This window comes from Numenius arquata, chromosome 1, assembly GCF_964106895.1.
Source record: "Numenius arquata chromosome 1, bNumArq3.hap1.1, whole genome shotgun sequence".
Classification (NCBI taxonomy): Eukaryota; Metazoa; Chordata; class Aves; order Charadriiformes; family Scolopacidae; genus Numenius; species Numenius arquata.
In genome coordinates, this window is record NC_133576.1 from 12,975,064 (window position 1) to 12,993,420 (window position 18,357).

The 18,357-nt window shown below is 43.6% G+C and overlaps 1 protein-coding gene across 1 annotated transcript; it reads right to left on the bottom strand.

Annotated features, from left to right (window-relative positions):
• Positions 1 to 1,051: 1,051 nt before the first annotated feature.
• Positions 1,052 to 18,118, bottom strand: MAB21L3 (mab-21 like 3). The gene is made up of 6 exons (XM_074157044.1): positions 18,071 to 18,118; positions 13,777 to 13,917; positions 8,827 to 9,118; positions 5,065 to 5,246; positions 4,069 to 4,263; positions 1,052 to 1,285 (listed from the first exon to the last, which is right to left on the bottom strand). Exons 1-6 carry the CDS (start codon positions 18,116 to 18,118, stop codon positions 1,052 to 1,054), a joined length of 1,092 nt encoding a protein of 363 aa, XP_074013145.1.
• Between the last annotated feature and the right edge of the window lie 239 nt (positions 18,119 to 18,357).

An 18,357-nucleotide genomic window follows, 5' to 3' on the forward strand; every position in this document is an offset into this window, starting at 1 on the left:
ATTTACTTTCCTGCGCAGGTGTAAGAAAACAAAACAAAAGCACTTTGGTATAGTTTCAGTGATTTAATAACATTAAAGCCAACATTCTTTATACTCATTCTAGAACTCTGTTATTTTGAAACACTAAAACTGATTTTCTTTTTAAACACATAGTATTAAAAGCACTGGGGGTTTTGGAGCTAACAGCCTTTGAAAAAATACTCTCCTTCTGTACACCACCCAAAAATACATGGGTGCGAACAACTAGGGAAAGACCTGCTCCTCCTCCAGCCTGCTGGATGGAGCCAGGGGTGGGGGTGAAATCTGCTCTTGCAAATACCCCGGTTGTATGGCAGTAACACAACTGGCAAAGGCAAACATGAAGAAAACATATTTGAAGCAACTGGAAGAAAAATGGAAGCAGAGAGAAAAATGAAGAGGCGGCAAAACACACCATTTCTCCTCTTGCTTCCCTTAAGCTATTCAACACTAGCTGCACGGCTATCTTTGTACTGGAGCAGGATCCCATCTAGTTGGAGATGGAGGCATCAAAGTGCCTCTGAGGAAGCTTCCAGCTTCAGTACACTTCAGAAATGTTCCTCTGCTCTTCTGCAGAGCTGGCCTGTGAGGAGGCAAGCAGGCGATCAAACCCGCTGTCCTTGTGAGAAAGGGGGAGGCAGCAACAATACAGGTGCTAGGTTACACAGCGGGTAGGCAGCAGAGCGAGACTTCTCTGCACCGTCGTTCTGCTTAGGTGTCACAAGATTAGAGGCAGAGAACAAGGCAGTTTCCTGCTCTGACTGACACAGAAAGTTGGGTTTCACTGGCTGTAGCTTCCAGGCAGGCTGTCACTGTTGAAAGCAAATTAGATCAGCTGGGCATCAAGCAATACCTCCCATCAGTTTTCACCGCCCACTGCTGCCAGCTTGACACTTCTCTTTCACGCTGCATGTGCCAACTGTCTTACAAAGCCAGCTGCAACATGTACTGGAAGGACACGAAGAACAACCGCAGGTGGGGAGAGGAGGTGAGGGATCTGCTCAGGGTTGGGGTGAGGAGGCCTTTTCCTGCCTTAGTCCAGGCAGAAGACAGGGTTCTCCAAGAACACTGCGAGCTTGCTGGCCACCAAGTCCAGGTCACTGGTGTTGGCATATTTGAACAGATTGGTGTTCTTAACAAAGTAATGCTTGAGGAAGTGCTGGCTTACACACTTGTGCAGCTTCTGCACCAGCCTCAGAAAGGCTTCAGGGAAGCAGCGCCAATCCTTGGTGCGTGGGTATTTTTCACACGTCCAGAATAGCACTGTCTGCAAGAAGCAGATGGGAGAGAAGAGGTGTTAGAGGTTCTGTCGAGGGCTCACACAGCTTACTAAGGCAGTTTTAGTGCTGGGAAGTGGCTGACAGCCTTGGAAATGAGAGACACTTGCACTGCTCTCTCCCTGTGTTAACATTTCTGTGACAGAGGGATCACAGCTAAAGCCTCCTCTGAGGATCAGGCAGTGCCTGGTTAGGATCTCTCCCCCCAGAGGAGCACCTCTCCATTGACTGGGCCAGGAGCCCAAGGAAAACGGTCCTGCTAAAATAATCTTAGCCTATCTGCCATCCTTAAGCAGCAGCCTCTGTAGAAATGCCAGACATTTTAGGCTGTAGAAAATGCCCTGTTATACAAGTGTAGAAGCCAGTAGGTGCAAGGGGGGAGAGAAGAGTAACCAGATTAATGTAATTATTTGTTAGCTTCAGCTGTATTTGTACTGAAGATGCACACAGATCTGCATCCCAAACAGATTTTTTCCAAGCAACTATTGCAGGTGCAGGGCACGCTCTCTGGTCAAGTGCTGCTTGTGTTTTTCTGACACATGATACTAACAGTATGTACTATGTTCTAGTCCCCCAAGTTTATTTCATGTGATTTTACATTTGAATAATCCATAGTTATAATAACAAAATGCATATGATTATTGCTCTTATTGTATTATTTTTATGGTACCCATGTTGCGTTTTTACAAACTTTCCTATGACTGAGAAGAATTTTCTGGAGATACTTACACTTATTGTACCAAAAAAGCCATACTGACCGCCTTGGTCAACCCAAAATCTGTTTTAAAAGTACAAAGTCACCCATCCTGGATTCAGTATTTCTGCCAAGTTCCTTATTGTCCTCGGAATCCCAATTTTATTTTGCAGATTCAGCAACCCAAAAAGGGATCCCGAGATGCTGTGAGATGTGGCTGAACTACAGCCTTTAACTCCTCTGTTTCTTCAGAGGTAGAATTTCTTCAAATAAGCCACACTATTCTGGATTGCCTGTTTTGGTTTGTTTTTTTCTTTTTTTTGTCTAGTAGGCATTGCAATAGTTGTAGTGCTGAGGAATTTATTCTCAGCCAGCTTTTCAAATGTGAACAATTTTTTTGTTCACAGCTGCAATAACCACAAAGACTTTTTTTTAACGTTGCCAGTGAAAAAATAAAAAGGCATAGCGAGGAATTCAAGCTGTAACTCTGCAAGAGCTACTCCTTGGAGACTTGCAGAGAAGTTATCTTTCGTCACACTAAAACTACTTCAGCAAGATCCATGGGCAGCGGTTGCAATGAAGTTTCTGGAGGCAAGGAAAACTGTGCTGCCATTGCTGTCTTTTGCCGAACTTTCTAATCTTGAACTTCATTCCTATGGAGGTAAGCATAAAGAGTACATCTACTCATCCCTTTGAGGCTTTCACAACTTCTTGGGGGAGGATTTCCTGTGTCATAGAGGGCCTTTTTGGTGTGCAGTCTTGTTTAATAATGATTGTTGGATGCTTTAAACAGTGGAAACCTAATAATGTGAAGAAACCTAACACTAAGCCTCTGCTCAGCTGCTAGTTTCTCCACTGACTGTTTCTCTCTTTTATTTTTTTCTTTTTTTTTTAATGTAAGTAATGTTGAAGCATTCCTTCTGTCTGGTAACCAATCCTCTCTTGCAGTAAAAGCCTGAAGTACAGTTACAGTAAAGAACTGAAGAGCTTCTAAAGGGCTTTTTATTTGGATCAAGAGTCCATGCAACAGCACTTCCTGCACCTCTTCTCCCCGAGCCAGCACAAGAGATCATTACTGATGGTTAAATGGTTTTCCACTTGCTCCTATCTATGACAGTTTTTCCACCAGTTTCTTCTTAGAGGCACTGAGAAGTTTTGCATTTTGCTAAGCTATAACCAGACTCGTCAACTCTTTTTTTGACTCCATCTTGACTTATATTAGTCCCATGACTATAACAGATTTGATGGTCACAACCTTTTCTTTAGGAGAAATGTTGGCATCACATCTGGTTTTGGACACCAAAAGATCAGTAACTACTGTGGAAGCCTGGTGGTTTAGGTCTTCAAGGTGGGAGAAGAACAGCCCTTCCCTGGCAATGCCAAGAGGATGGAGGTCCAGAAAACAGGATTGCTCTACTGTCTGATAAATGGTTCTGCCTGTGGTCCATCAATGTCTCAGGTGTAGCAACATATTCATAGCAGAACCTTCTGTCTCTTCTTCAGAAATGTTGTTTGTAAAGTGAAGCCATCTTGAACCCTGAATTACATGCAGGGAGGATGCTACCACCCCTTTACCTCTTTTTTCCTTTCGCAGGCCAAGTGAAACAACACCAGAACAAGTCAGTTTGCACTTCATTCATGAAATAATGCTCACTGAAGAGAATTTTGTTTTGTGCACATCCAGAAAGATAGATGCACAAGTTTCCACCAGACAGACAGATGGGTATGGATGTCTGGGATAGTCAAGAAGCGGGAAGTAACTGTGCAATTAAAGGCAATATTACAATGCCTACATGAAGTCACAACAGAGCAGGAGCTTTGTCTCTAACATTATTTATGTTGTGTTGCTGCAATCATAATATTCCTACAGACCTTAGTTTCTTGTTGAAGTTTGGAACTTATATTTACTGAATTTCATGCTGCTGTGAAGCAATGAAACGATGCTGTAGTTTTGAGAGTTACGTCAGAAGTTACATAGGAGAAGCTACAGTGATTTATGCCGTGGTATTTTGACATTACTGGATGGAAGCTCCAGCAACAGATTCTGAGACTGTATCTTGGTATCATGGTGATGCCTACCTGAAGGTGATAAGCTGTGATGACAGGCTTATTTCCAGCACACCAGACATCTTCCTTCATCTGCCTCATGACCCTGAAGCACTTCATGCGACAACCACCATCTTCATCGAGGCCTTCCATGAGTATATGCTCAGCACGGGAGAAGCACAGCTGCCAGTGATAATTGGAGCGGGCCAAAAGGTCGAAACCAAGTGACTGTGGTCAAAAAGGGAAGAGTGACACTACATCAGAGGCAAACTTCTCTGAGCAATGCAGAGGGATGTTACAAAAAGGATATGTGACATCTCTCAAAGCGGGGCACTGTATTCTAAACAGGGTTAGCTAAGGCAACACACATGGGTCATGCTCCCATCCTTATTCCTAGTCAAATGACTGTGCAATTTGATCTGTTTCCTCATGAGCTGACATCAATTGCTCCCAGGAGATCCAACTCTAGATCTACCACATGCAGTACCAGCAGTGCTACTAAAGCAGAGGCACAACTCTGCAGGCACCTTGCTATGGATCAGCAGGTTGTATATGAGAGGGGAGCAGGACTGGAAGGCGTAACTGGGCCTGCAGGAACATGGCAGCTGGGGCTGAGCTGGAGTGCCAGAATCCAGCCATGAGCTTTGTAGGGGAAGATGGGGTTAGGCTGGAGGGAAAACTGCAAGATAGTAGCCCATGTGCAGAAGGCTTACATGAGGCAGAGCAGAACAGCAAGAATGATGTGGAACAGGACTGAGATACACTGGCAGAGCTGTGTGCAAGAAATTTGTGCAATAAACAGCTAACTCAGTTTTACTTCCATAGAATTCACCACCATACAGGGGAAAAAATCCCAATAAAATCTGCCAGAATACTTTGAAATATTGCTTCTCTAAAGAAGCGATACCATGCTGTTCCAACCATGCTGTAGCATGCTGTCACCACGCAGTCCTTCAACTGGGAAACCACTGTCAGCCACCTGCAAAGTAAATTCCAGCGCAGAATTACAATGCTTTTTACACTGTTCACCTTGATGCACTGCACTTTTTCCTGGGAAGGCCAACGCTTAAGGCAACGAGGCCACCGGGCTTTCTCAGGCCAGCAAGTTGGAATCTCCACAGCAGGGACCAGCTCCACCTCAACCTGGGATTCTGATGTCTCCACAGCCACCCGGACCACTGAGCTGAAGCTCTCCAGCACTGTCACTTTACCTGTGAAGGAACAGCAGGAGAAGATAATGAGGAAGAAAAGGACTTTTTCCACAAGCCAAGCAAAGGGCTGTCTAGGGCCTTGCAGTTCTATTGTTCTGTCTTAACACTTTCTCTTCAGTGCCATAAGCAGAATAAAAGAAAAAATTTATCATCTTAATCTGGGGAACAAGAATAGGAAGAAGATGAAGTTCTCAATTTTACACTCAATTATCATGCTTTTGTTTTCCTCTTTAGGTCCTCTTAAATCCTAGGACCAGCTTCTTAAAAATAGAGACACAACTTCTGCAACCTAACATTTCTAATGGTACAGTACAACAAGGACATCACTGCAGACTAGAGGGGACCAGATTAACACTTCATATCTGAAGATCTCCTTATTCCTTCAGAGAATCTGTGATGAGACCAAAAGACTTACCCTTGCTGGACATTCAGAACGTTTTCTGGGGTATCCATGTTTTGTTCCTGGAGATGCACTTGCACAGGAGACAATGCCAGAATTTATGGCCTGTTATGCAGAGGAGTTGTACAAAAAGGGCTAACTGCTTGCCTCACTGAGGCTGCTGGGTGTCAAAAAGAATTCCGTGGTGATTTGTAGGAAATGTGGCGGTGTGCTCTCCCTGTTTCCCCCCCTGCCCTGCCCCGGCTCCTGCTCGGGCCTTGGCCATCATGGCCATCACAACATCAGTTGCGATAACTTGCACCCGGACTTTGGGGGATGGCTGGCAACATAGCCAAAACACTGTCTGGAGTGGGGACCTAGAAATTTTGTTCCCATGAGAATATGACTATAGGTCAATTATCTTACTGTATAAATAGTGGACAGCCCAAGAGCCCTTTGAGCTCTCCTGTATGGCAGTGGGCTGCACACCAGGATCTCCCCTTCTGTGAGGACGCTCGCTTAAGGTTCTACTCCTCGAGGTTGAGAGATTCCTTGCTGCAACAGATTCTCAGTAAATGACTAATAGCATGCTAAACTTTGCAATCTTAGCTAAGTAATATAAAGGGTTGATTGCACATATATAATCCTTTAGACATAAACCGTTGACCAGGTCTGGGACTAGGATTGGATCCAGCCGCACCTAGACTCCTCTCTGAGAAGGAGTTTAGAAAGCAAGAGGGTCCTTTCTGAACCTCGTGACTCAACGGGAGGGTCTCCCTGACAGCTTGTCTGACTCTGTCCTCTATGCAGTAAATAATAGAGTGTACCTTGACATCGAATCTCGTAAAACACTATCGCATTTCCTACTGGTTTTATCATGCTTACTACTGATTTTGTTAAATCACTGTTTCACCTTAATAAATATTTCACCACTTCACTCTAACTAGTGAAGCTGATCACTCCATCCACAACAGGAAAGTTTCCTTGGTGAAAGAAGAGTGGCTCATCTCCAGGAACAACACACTCTAAGAGAGCAGAAAGGAATGAAAGCTGCAACTAATGGACTTAGTGAGATGTTTCCTGTTGGCCCAGCTGTATTAATGGAAGAAGTTTCTGCCCTCAGTTTCCCCTATCACTCTGGCAGGATCACTTTCCCTTCAACTTTGCCAGCTGAGCCAATTGCATGATCATGCTCTAACCCACTGAAGTAAAAGACAGAGCAGATTGCCATAAGCAGGTTAAACAGTAGCGTGTTAACCCACCTCGTCTTGACTGGCATGGGCTAAGGAGCAATTCTGCAAGGAGCCCACACAACAGACTTGAAGAGACAGTGATGAACATACTCTGCCCCCAAAGAGAAAATACCTTCCTACTCTCAATGGTAATTTAACATCTCCTCCAGGAAGCACTGGGGTGCATTACCTTGCAAATAGTGGAGTCCATCCCAACCAGAACTTCATAACTCTTAGTAAAATCTGCCATGTTATTTCCCCGCTGAACCAAGCCTGGCACCAAACCAGGAACTGTACTGCTCCCAAGCCCTCAGCAGGGATCCCTAGCAGCTGAAAAGCATTAGAGCAACTGCTGTGTCAGCACGTAAATACATTCATAGCATTTCCAAAAATATCGCAATTGTACTACTGATTTTTCCACCGAAGAATATTGAGACACCTCAAAAAATCTGGTTTTTCTGGTGCTCAAAGAATTAAAAAATAGGGAAGGAATGAAATCAGAGATTTTTTTCTGTAACTTTAGCTGTACTGTGGGATGAAGGAAGTTCATTCTTCACAGAAACGAACAAGAATGGTAATTACTTCCCCTGACTTCATTTTAGCTCATGTCCTCTGTGTAAATCTCCTCCCAGCTGGCCTTACAAAAAAGTCATCAGAATCATCAGCCCAAACATCACTCCCTGGGTTCCTTGGAAGTACCTCTCCTGGCTCAACAACATCAGTTGATGTACTGCTGCTAGACACAATGGCAGGTTTTCACTTCAACACAATGACTTTCACATAAGCAAATCCTCAGATGCAAGCCCCATTCTATCTGGCCCTTCAATGGTGAAATTTCATTCCCATCAGCCTTTCCATTTCTATGATAGCAAATATTTCCTGGAAGAATGCAATGATCTAGCTGAGCTTCACTTTAACATGTTTTCTGCTGTGACCAAAATTCAGAGTGCAATCAGATGAGTGGAAATGGCTCCTATTTGTCCGGAATACAGAAGACCCGTATCATGCTGCTGATGAGCAAAGTCATCCTGGAAACATGCTATGAGAAGAGGCAGCACAGTCTGGATTTGATCATGTCACAGTATCTTAATGTGAAAAGATGGACATAGACTACTTAGCTTGGACCAAGCCAAGTGTTCATTACCTGAAGTCTATAACACACCTCTAGGATGCTAACAATTAAGCATGAAGATCACTATTCAGGCAGCATCTTGCTAAAGATGTTGCAGCTATGAAGGCGCGTTGCATGCACCACTGACTGTGTTATGTCAGTGATCAGCATTTCCAGTAGCCACAGGAAATAAACAGGCACTTTGGATTGCTCACAGAGGGATCAGCACCACTACTGAAAGCAAACTTCCTGAATCTAGTTCTCCTGAATAGGACTAGAATAGCCTGGACACTGGGAAAAAGAGCACTTGTCCAACAGATGTCACTCGAGTAGAAGCCCTTCTACTTAGTTCCCACCATCCCATGCTGGAAATTTATGGGTAGCTAAGGTTTCCTCAGAGCATTATCTGCCCAATACACATCTTCAAGCACTTCTCCTCTGACTTATGCACCTTCCCTATATCCAATTTCCCTATACTATCTTCCTTGATAGTCTAGGTATATTGCTGATGCTGTAGTAGAAAAAGATTTTTCCCAAACAAATTCCTAAATGTTCTGAAAATCTGAGTTGCCTCTTGATTGAACTGTGAGAGGGATGTTGCTGGAGACCCTACCCAAATTCCTAAGAAAGGAGCAACATCTTGGGTATGAGGATCCCAAGAACTACTTAATTCTATCTTCAATGCAGGTCTACACGCATCACTGCAGAGGGCTAAATGCTCCCTGATTTTGGAGGGGTTTGTTGTTTTTTAACTTCTGATCACATGAGCCAAACAAATATTTGGTATGTGTGATGGTTTCCCTCTAACAGGTGCAGAAGACAGCCAGTTCCCCTTATACCTGTCCCCACTAAACTCACTGGAAAGGTTACAGGAGATAATCGACTTCTCCACCAGCTCCCGGAAGACGATAAGGACTTTGGCTGGAACCAGATCACCTTCGATGTTCACATCTTTTTCATGCCACTGCTGAAGGCTTTTTGAGAACTGCTCCACCTCTAGCCATTGATGCAATTCCTCAGGGTCCCGCACGGAGGACAGGAGCTTGGCTCCATGCACGGTGTAATAACGCCAGTGCCGTACCTGGCATTCCCTGTACCCGGTCAGGCCACGCAGAGGGACTGTGATGAGGAATTGGCTGGGTGCTAAGACCTAGGAGAGTGCAGAGAGATTGAGAGAGGAGACAAGGCAGATCCATGAGCCTGAAGTAAGGAAAAGAGAGTTAAGGAAGTAATAGGTAAAACTGTGGGCTTTGGAGTGAAGGAAAAGCCATGGTATGGTGGGAGCTATTGAACACAGCCAGGACCTGTTCCATGCCTGTCTGAGGGTTACTTTGGAGGTACACAGACTAAAAGGAAATTGTCTTAGAAGGAGTCTGATGTGACAGTCATGGCCTATAGAAGACAAGAGTGCAGTGACTGATTTGCCACCACACCTGCCATGGTTTCCCCCATTCCTTGTTATTTCTAGTCTGTAATTGCATGGAGATGTAATAACTAGCAGCTTCCAAGAAGCAGGAAAATATGAGGGAGCATGTTTTGAGATCCAGCAAAAGGAAGCAAAATAGTGAAAGTTATTACCTCAGAATTGTTACTAGAGATAAGCCTAGAGTTCAATAGTAGTAATAACTAAGGCAAAAAGTATACTCTCTGACTTCTTTCAAAGTCTGCTACGGGCATTAGTAAAATAAGGCTATGGCCCATTCATTTTACAAGTGTTTCACTCTGCATGTCTGACCTTTAAGAGGCAGAGACATGAGGCCAGTGACATGCCTGAGCCTACACAGGCAGCGGCACTCTCAGAAACAAACCCCGGTCTTGGCCAGCTGTGCTGTATGAACCTGCATCTCCTGCTGAGCCGAAGCCAGAAACTGGGTAAGGATGGAAACAGTAACCGACGAACAACAAACCCTCCGATAAGGCTTGGTTGCAATCCAAGTAATTGGCCTCACTTTGGGAATGACCATTTTCCAACAAAACCAGTGCTGAACCAGCATTTGCAAAGAGTGAATAAGGTGACACAAATACCACGAAACTTCATACCGGCCCAGGGCACAGCCAGACATCTCTCCAAACAGTAGTTTGGAAGCATTTGGTGATCATGGCTCAACAGAGGGTGTTCAATCTCCTTCAGACTTTTACTGTGTGGACTCAGAAGCTTTTCAACTCCACTTGCTACCAAGACTAACTTGCACTGGCGTTAATAAGGTGAAGTGACAGCTGTTCTTGCAAGGTGGATACACCCGAGGTGAACGAAACACGCTTGCCACTCTCCTGTACTAATCCAAAACATTCTGGTAGCCTTCCTGGTAGCTCAGGTGATTTAAAATATTACTGCAAAGGTGCAAGGGCCCTGAGGGCATTAACAAGCTTTAATGGGACTTCTACCCACACCTTCTGCCCATGGGCCTGACCCCCCCATTTACTGCTGATCTCCAACTGTGTGACAGCTATGACTATGCCTGTGCCTGGCCGTAGACCTTGTTGTCCTACCTGCAGATTGCCTTCCCACCCTGACCTCAGACCTACCTGGCCACTATGGACTTGCCTGACAGTCAACAGACTGCACCTGACCCTGGTTACCATCATTGGGCCCGATCCTGACCTGACCCCAGATGAGTACTCCTGGCTTGACCTCAGACCTGCCTTATCAGCACAGACTTGCCTGATGATCCAGACTGACCCCAGCTGCCTTCCCTAGGTCTGCCTTGCTTGGGGACATGGGGCAGGCGCTGTTGTGCTGTCATGCTCACCTCCTGCCTCCCTCTCCCACAGGAAGCAGCCGGTCTACTCTGCTCCCTGGCAAGAGATTTGAAATACAAAAGATGGCCAGCAAGCAGCACAGAAATGGCCCTTCTTTTGTCAAACACAAACCACCTACAGGCAGGAGGACACTGGAAGGATGACATTGCAGACCAAGCTGACATGCACAGCTCAGGTTTGCTGGGGCTGAGAAACCCTGTGAGCAGCTCAGGAAGGAAGTGCTAGGCTCCTTAAGGAAAAATACAATGGCTGTCATGCAGCTACTGCTCATCTCGCTGCCTCAGCCACGTTTGCAGACAAACAACCTTTCCTTCCCATACCAAGACGCTGACTTGTACACACTGGCACCCAGCAGATTTAAAGGGAAGAGCTGCAGGTGTTAGACAAGTGCCTTCAAATACCAACCACAAGGCTTCCCTACCTGGGGCTTACCAGGAAACAGCAGAAATCACAAGCCCAGGGATGGCACTGTAAAGCTGGGCAGCTGGTGTCCTCTTGGCCTAAACAAATCCCAGTCCCACACCTATGCTCTGTCACACAATGGTCTTACATGCTGTACGCAGACCACGGGCTCCAGCAAGTCCCAGGCTATTCAACAAGAGCCTCGAATTTTGGGAAGTGTAACTTATGGCCAATTCTTCTACATTAAAAACCTGCCTGCAGTGTGCTGGGCAAATTAAATACAGACTCATTTTTTCGATCCTCGCCAGGATACCCCACAGGGAGGCAGAAGCAGTAGGTTAGAAATAAAATATTTATGCTGTGAGCAAAAAGGCAAGTCTTTTGCAGAGAGGATGAAATAGTCATGGAAGGATCAGGTGGGTGGGTGCAGTTGTCTGGAGAAGAGGGTGGTCGAGGGGGAAGCAGGCACACGGACCGTCAGGCACCAGGTGGCAGGAAGGCTTTGTACCTGGATGGATGGGTGGAACGGGCGCTTCCCCCGAAGCATAGCTGACCACTTGGCCAGTAAAGCTGGCTGATCCTGAGAGAAGCAGAAAGGAAAACAAGAAGTACCCAGAACAGAGAGAAAGCATGTGCCAGGTCATCCATTCACAGAGTAAAGCTGCAAGCTTCCTTTTGGCCTATTTGTTAAAGGGAAATCCCTCCCCACCCCATGATTACAGTTAAACACCTGGCGATGCCGTTGGGCAGTGCTGTTCTGGCAATTACTCAGTATGCTAACCTGCTCATTACGCCCTACAGAAGCCTCCACAGCCTTTGCATCAGCCCTGCACAGCTGACAGCTGCAAAAACGGTGGGCCACAACTAGAACAGACATTTAAAAGTTTTAAAAATAAAATATTCTGGTTTGGTCCGTCTGAATTTTATCTCAAGTTTTTTATTAAAGATTTTGACTTTTTGTCTCCTGGGTTGCAGAAAAACATTGAGTATCTAAGGACTTTTCTTCTATAGCCCCCACCCAGCCCTGCATATTTAGAAGGAGGCTTGTAGCTTCACAACAAATCTAGACCCCTCACCATGTTAAATCGGAAGCTGAAAGTTCTGAAAAGTTCCTGCAAATTTAATTCACAGGAAAAAAATGTTGCAAAATTAAACACAGAATAGTAAATACATTGACTTTCCCTTGACACGAGTCTCCTCTATGTTGATTTATGTCAGCAGTGGTTTTAAAGATTCTATTTTTTTTGGAAGTAGAACAGCCCAAGCCAAAAAAAAATTTTCTTATTAACCCATTCTTTGCTGCCCCATACCTACAGAACAGTTACCCAGGCCCTCTTAGTGTGACTACCACAGATCTATAGCACTGGTTTCAGTTAAGTACGAATAACAAATCTGCTACTTTTTAAGAAAATAAATTTTGGGGATTCCTTTTAAGCAGAGCTTGTTCAGATCAGCCTACTGTAACATCAAATTACTGTCCAGAATAGATTGCCTTGGTTTTGTTCTGCTTCATTCTCCAGAACAACAGTTTTGCCCTGACACTGGTCTTGTGAGACTTCATTAGCCAAGCAGGTTTGTTCCAGCATAAGAGGTGGATGACATTCTGTGGCACTAAGGAACACGCAGACCAGGATGTGGCATCATTTTACGTCACTGTGGTCATTCCCACCGGCAAGGCCACATGCCCTGGGATAGGCGAAATTCCAGAAAAGATATAAATCTGAATGTTTGTCCCCAGAGCATGTCAGACTGGATGATTATATTCTGCCTCCACCTCCATACCCTTCCAGCAGCTTGATACACACATAGTTCTCCCCTTTCAAGACCAGACAGCTGCAAAAGTTGCCTCATGCTTTTATGTATTTGATCCATTACTGGCTGCTTTTTAGTATAAGAGTTTACATAGCTAGGAGTACGTAAACTAGTTCAGATGAAAAAGACCATTTCCATCTGACGTTGCCATTGCTATGATTGTTTCTTATATCCCTACACAAAGTTATCCTTTGTTAAGTAGTCACAGGAAATAACTAGTCTTGTCCACAGCTGGAACAGGACATTAGTATTTTGGTATTTGATGGTCTAAAATGGGGAGACATTTAACTTCTCCCACTAATCTCCCACTAATACTTTTTTCCCAGTAAAAAAGAAGTTTCAATCCATGACCAAGAAAAAACATATTTTTCTGAAGGAGCTTTCTAATGTTCATAGCAGAAGAAAAATTTTTTTTTTTTTACTGAGTTGACAGGTTTTCCACCTGTGAAAAATATGAGTCATAGCTCATGAAGGCATGAGCATCTTTTTCTTCTTATGTTAGTGCTGTACAAGTTTTACTTTCTGTCTACCAAAGAGCTTTGACTTCTGCTTGCAGATTGACAGCTCTGGCAATAGACACCTTTGTAAAAGCAGCAGTTGTAAAAAGAGGCTCTGCTTGATTTACCCGGCCCTCTCTGATGCTCCTCTAGTTGTAAGATGCCCATGAGTAAGTCCCTGTGACCCAGTCAGACACTAGAACTTCCACAGTGAAGTGTCAATGCATTGTCTGTGGGGCTTTGGGTGAGGTACCTGTCCAAACACTTATACAATAGAGAAATCACTTACTGATTGCCTACAAGCTGCCAGAGAGTATATCAGAGCTCTTGTTCATACCTTAATATTCTCATTGTGAATGCCAGAGTTGGAGATAGCCTGGAATCGTGTGGCTTTATAGCTGATTTCTGCAGTCAGTTGCTGGATGATTTTCTGCACCTCCTCCACTGCTTTGGAAACCAGATAATGCCGCTGTTCCACCTGTCAGTTCCAAGAAGGACACTTCATATTACAGGTAACTGCAGTCTTTGTCTTCATCAGGAAACAGAGAATCAACTTAAAGCATCCTGAAACACTTGTGCCTGTGCTGTGCTGGGAATAAAACGTATCATTCCTTGTCGGTTACAACCAACGTACCATGAGACAGAGCTGGTAAACACCGAAGGCCCAATACTCAAGACTACTGAGCATTAATTAATATTTCCATGCCAATACCATTGGGTGGAAGGGAAAGAGTTCATTACACAGGTAAATTTGCTATCAACCGGCTACAGTCTCACTCTTTATCCATTTGATGCAGAATACCCAGCTATTCCCCTGCATACACCAGCCATTCTCAGAGCCAGGAACTTGCATTCCAAGAGCTGACAAGACTTCAAGAATTACAGATGCTCTATGGATTACTCAGGTTGCAGGTGTATGTGGCAGTGTTTAGATGCCTACATTATATGTTGAAAGTACACAGACTGTCTTCATATCTGAAGTACAGATGAGAGTCTACTCCTAGGTGGCGAGAAAGTATCTTCCCAAACCTGGTCCTACTGGGGACTACATGTTGCTGTGACTTGATGAACAGTTCTTCGATTCAGGTAGTATTTACTGAAAATTATTTCAGTGGAAGTTCTGAGTCTTGGAAGGACTGACAACTCAGAAAAACAAAAGATGAACCTGATTAAAAAAGATTGGAGCATAAGGAGATGGTAAAAATCCAAACAAGGAGATTCAACAGGAGGAACATGAAGGAACCATGTTAGTAAAGGGCAGATAAATATTTCCCAAATATCCTTACACATTTACCAAAGTGAGGAGATTCATCTATTGCTAATGAAGTTAATGAACATATTCCTTATTACTTATTCATCCAGAATTACCTATGCAGAGTGAGATATAAAGACTGTTTACTGCCATTTTTTGAATCCTAATGCTTTATCTCATTTGGTTGAAATTTTTGCTTTAATTTTTTCCTGTTTTATTTTTTTTCTTGGTTATTCTTTTTCTACACCATATTCTACTAAATGTCATTGTTTGCAGGCAAGAAAAAAAATCAGAAACAGATAGGAACTTTGAAAGACCTAGATCAGAAAATGAAAACCCACCTGAAGCTAGAACTAAAACCCCAGTTGAGCTATTTGCAGGTATGAAACAAGAGTGTTAGATCATTAACAGCTTGGCTGAAGTGAATAATCAAGCATAATTGCTACAGTCAAACATAACTGCTATAGTCTTTTTTGTTATTATCAAAGACCAAAGCAAAAGGAAACAAAAGCATAAAGGAGAAATTTTTTACAATGAGGATGGTGATACACCGGAACGTGTTGCCCAGAGAAGTTGAGGATGCCCCATACCTGGAAGCGTTCAAAGTCAGGTTGGACAGGGGTTTGAGTAACCTGATCTAAGGAAAGATGTCACTACCCACAGCAGGCAGGTTGGACTAAGTGATCTTAAAAGGTCCCTTCCAAACAAACCCATTCCGTGATTCTATTCTCAACTCCTGTGTCTTCTTTGCATCTTCTTCAGCATCTAAACAACACTCTTCTCCCTTTTAGAAAATACCACTGAGAAGCACTTAATTAAAAGTCCATTTGGACACCTTTATGTCAAATGTTGAACTGTCAGACAAAACACTCAAGTTTGTTGCAATGTGTCCCCAGGCCCTGGGAGGTGACAAATAGATTCACTTCTTCACAACAACAGGACCGTACAATGAACTAAAAAGGACTAGTGCTCGTCTAAGATCAATTAATTGATGAATAGCAATTGACTCACACCGACCTTGAAGACAAGCAGAGTTTGAATACCTCCCCCCCAGCCAAAAAAATTAAGGGTATTTTACTAAGTCTGAATAGTTTTTGCAAGTGGAAAATACATCAGGCAGCAGTATCATACTGCCTTTGCTGGGCTCTCATCTACCATTGATATCCTGATTCTTTGCTATGTTAACATAGTCCCTTATGTTTATATAATAGCCTCTAATTTCCCTAGAAATTCACCCTCCTACTCATTCTAATTCATCCTTGTTTCCTGAGACTAGTTTTATCTAGTTTACATGTACTTTTTTTTTTTAAAGAAAATTTATACTGAAAAATTCTAGCCCATGCTCATTTTCACCTCCTCATCCCAGCTTTCATTTATGGCACTTCTCCATCTGTAGCTATAGCTATTTTCTCTGCCATGTTTTTGCTCATCCAGAAGAACTCATAGCAGTCCAATAAGCTTGACTTGCTCAACAAGACTCCTAATGGTTTCACCAACAAGGGTGAGTGGTAGAGAAAGTTGTCCACCTGTAAGATCTTTTAGACACAAACCCCAGACTTTTTCTGTTGAAAGTATACAATCATTGTGGGTCAGCTCAAATGGCGATCTAAGAGTGCCTCTGTATGCATTGCTCATGCTATGTTCTCTGTGACGGTTACCTGCTAGAAACACTTTCTGCCATCTCCAGTGTCCTGGGAGAATCCATCCAACCCAGACTGGCCTCATTTAACTGTGCCTTCATCACCTACTTGCCAGGCTACAGCAGTTGCCATGAAATCTTTAAGAGAATACAGACTCTCAAAAAACCTATTAAGGGAGGTACCACCAAACACCTCTTTTTGAGTGAGTGAATGCAGCTTCTGAAGAGCCAAGGCATTTATCTAAGGTGCCTTTAGCACCAGCATGGACATATTGTGAAAAGAGACAGAATAACCTCTTTGTCGGACAGCCACTTCTGCCACCTACTGACATCCCCCTTTACCATGACTTAACTTTGGAAATCATGCCAAAGCAAATGCACAAAATCAGAACAACAAGGTCAATTAAGGTTTTATTATGGAGGAAGGAAACAGGACTGAGATTTACTGGGGATTAAGAACTTTTGAGTTTGTTCCTATATACCCAGTTACATCCACTCCATATGCACTTGAGCTTTTCCTTTGCTGAGTGGCTTAAGGAAGAAATCTTTGGTATCACAGAGATTCATTGCACCAGGTGGCTGACCTATTTTCAAAACCAGGCAGCATTTGACAAGCAGAACTGGGGCTGCCTGAAGGTTAGGCAGCCTCACTTGGACAGAAGACTCAGGAGCAGGCAGAAACTAGGAACCCAGCCACAGAAGGCTGCTAGAAAACAGACTTTCAGTAGAACCTAAAATATTGGCAACTATAAGCCTCACTTAACTACACTCTGCTTCTGTTCCTTGTACTTACGGCAGTCATATGAGCATCTTCATGTGCATGACTTCCCTCTGTTCTCTCCTTTGTAGCTCTGCTTTATAAATCTTCAGAGAAGTGTTCACTATTATAGCTCACTGAACAGATTCTCATGGAATGATTTTCCAGTGCACAACACTGCATGGCTGAAAATGAAAGTTCTCACAGAAATACACCTACTTGTCACCAAAATATTTCCATAGAGAAAGCAAACCTTTCTTACCAGCCCCTTCATGGTACTAGAATATTTCATCATCTACAGAAAACAAAGCCTTACAGTTTTCCATTTTGAAATTATTTTTCACTTTGGTGCCTTGCATTTTGTTGGGGAAAGCAGACTATCATCATTTCATCATTGTTTACTTCATTTCATAATGTGGGAAAAATCGAGTGCTGGAATATCTCATAAAATAGGAACGTGGTTCAAACCTGTATGTGCTAATGAGGCATGTTATTTTAATCGTGGTATATAGAGAAGTATCCTTAGCTGAGGTGACAGACAAATGGTTGAATTCTAACAATATCCACCTCTCTTTCTAGTTCCTATATGTATCTTTCTTAGAGGCAACTCCTGGTGTGGTTTCAGCCTTGTTTCCACCAAGCCAAGACCACTGGAGAAGGAGAGAGGCATGGAACTTTCCTTAGATTAAATGCTGGCAATTACAGCTAGTCTCACATCTGGAATTCCAGATTGGGAGCAAAAATTCAAGATAACTAAAGATGAGTACAAGCACCTTGAAAAATTAGGCTACCAACTGAGATCACTGATAACATTCTGCCACAGAAACCTAGGAATCTCATTAGAAATACAGTTCTTATGAAACTTCACCCAGTCTTGTCTCAGAAATGAAGACAGCAGGCAAGCAACTAACTGTCAAGTTTGGCACCCTTCAGAATCAACACCTAGTGTGGGAGACAGAAAATCTGGACAGATAAAGCCTTACCTTGCTCTGGATGTAGATTTCTACATCTTCATCTGTGAACGGTTTCATGGCAAGATGGTCTTCACTGCTCTCTAACGTGTGAATTCACTCTTTACTTGTTTACCTGACTCTGGAAGTAGAGGTACACTCAGGGCAAGCTGCTCAGAGCCTTCTTGTCCTGTGAAGATCAGGTCACCTAATTCCACTGTGGATGAAGAAGAGGAGAGAGAAGCAAGGAAGTATGCCTATTTTTCTTTTCTGGTCTCAGTTACAATGGTGACATCCAGCTGCTTTGGAAAACTACCTCC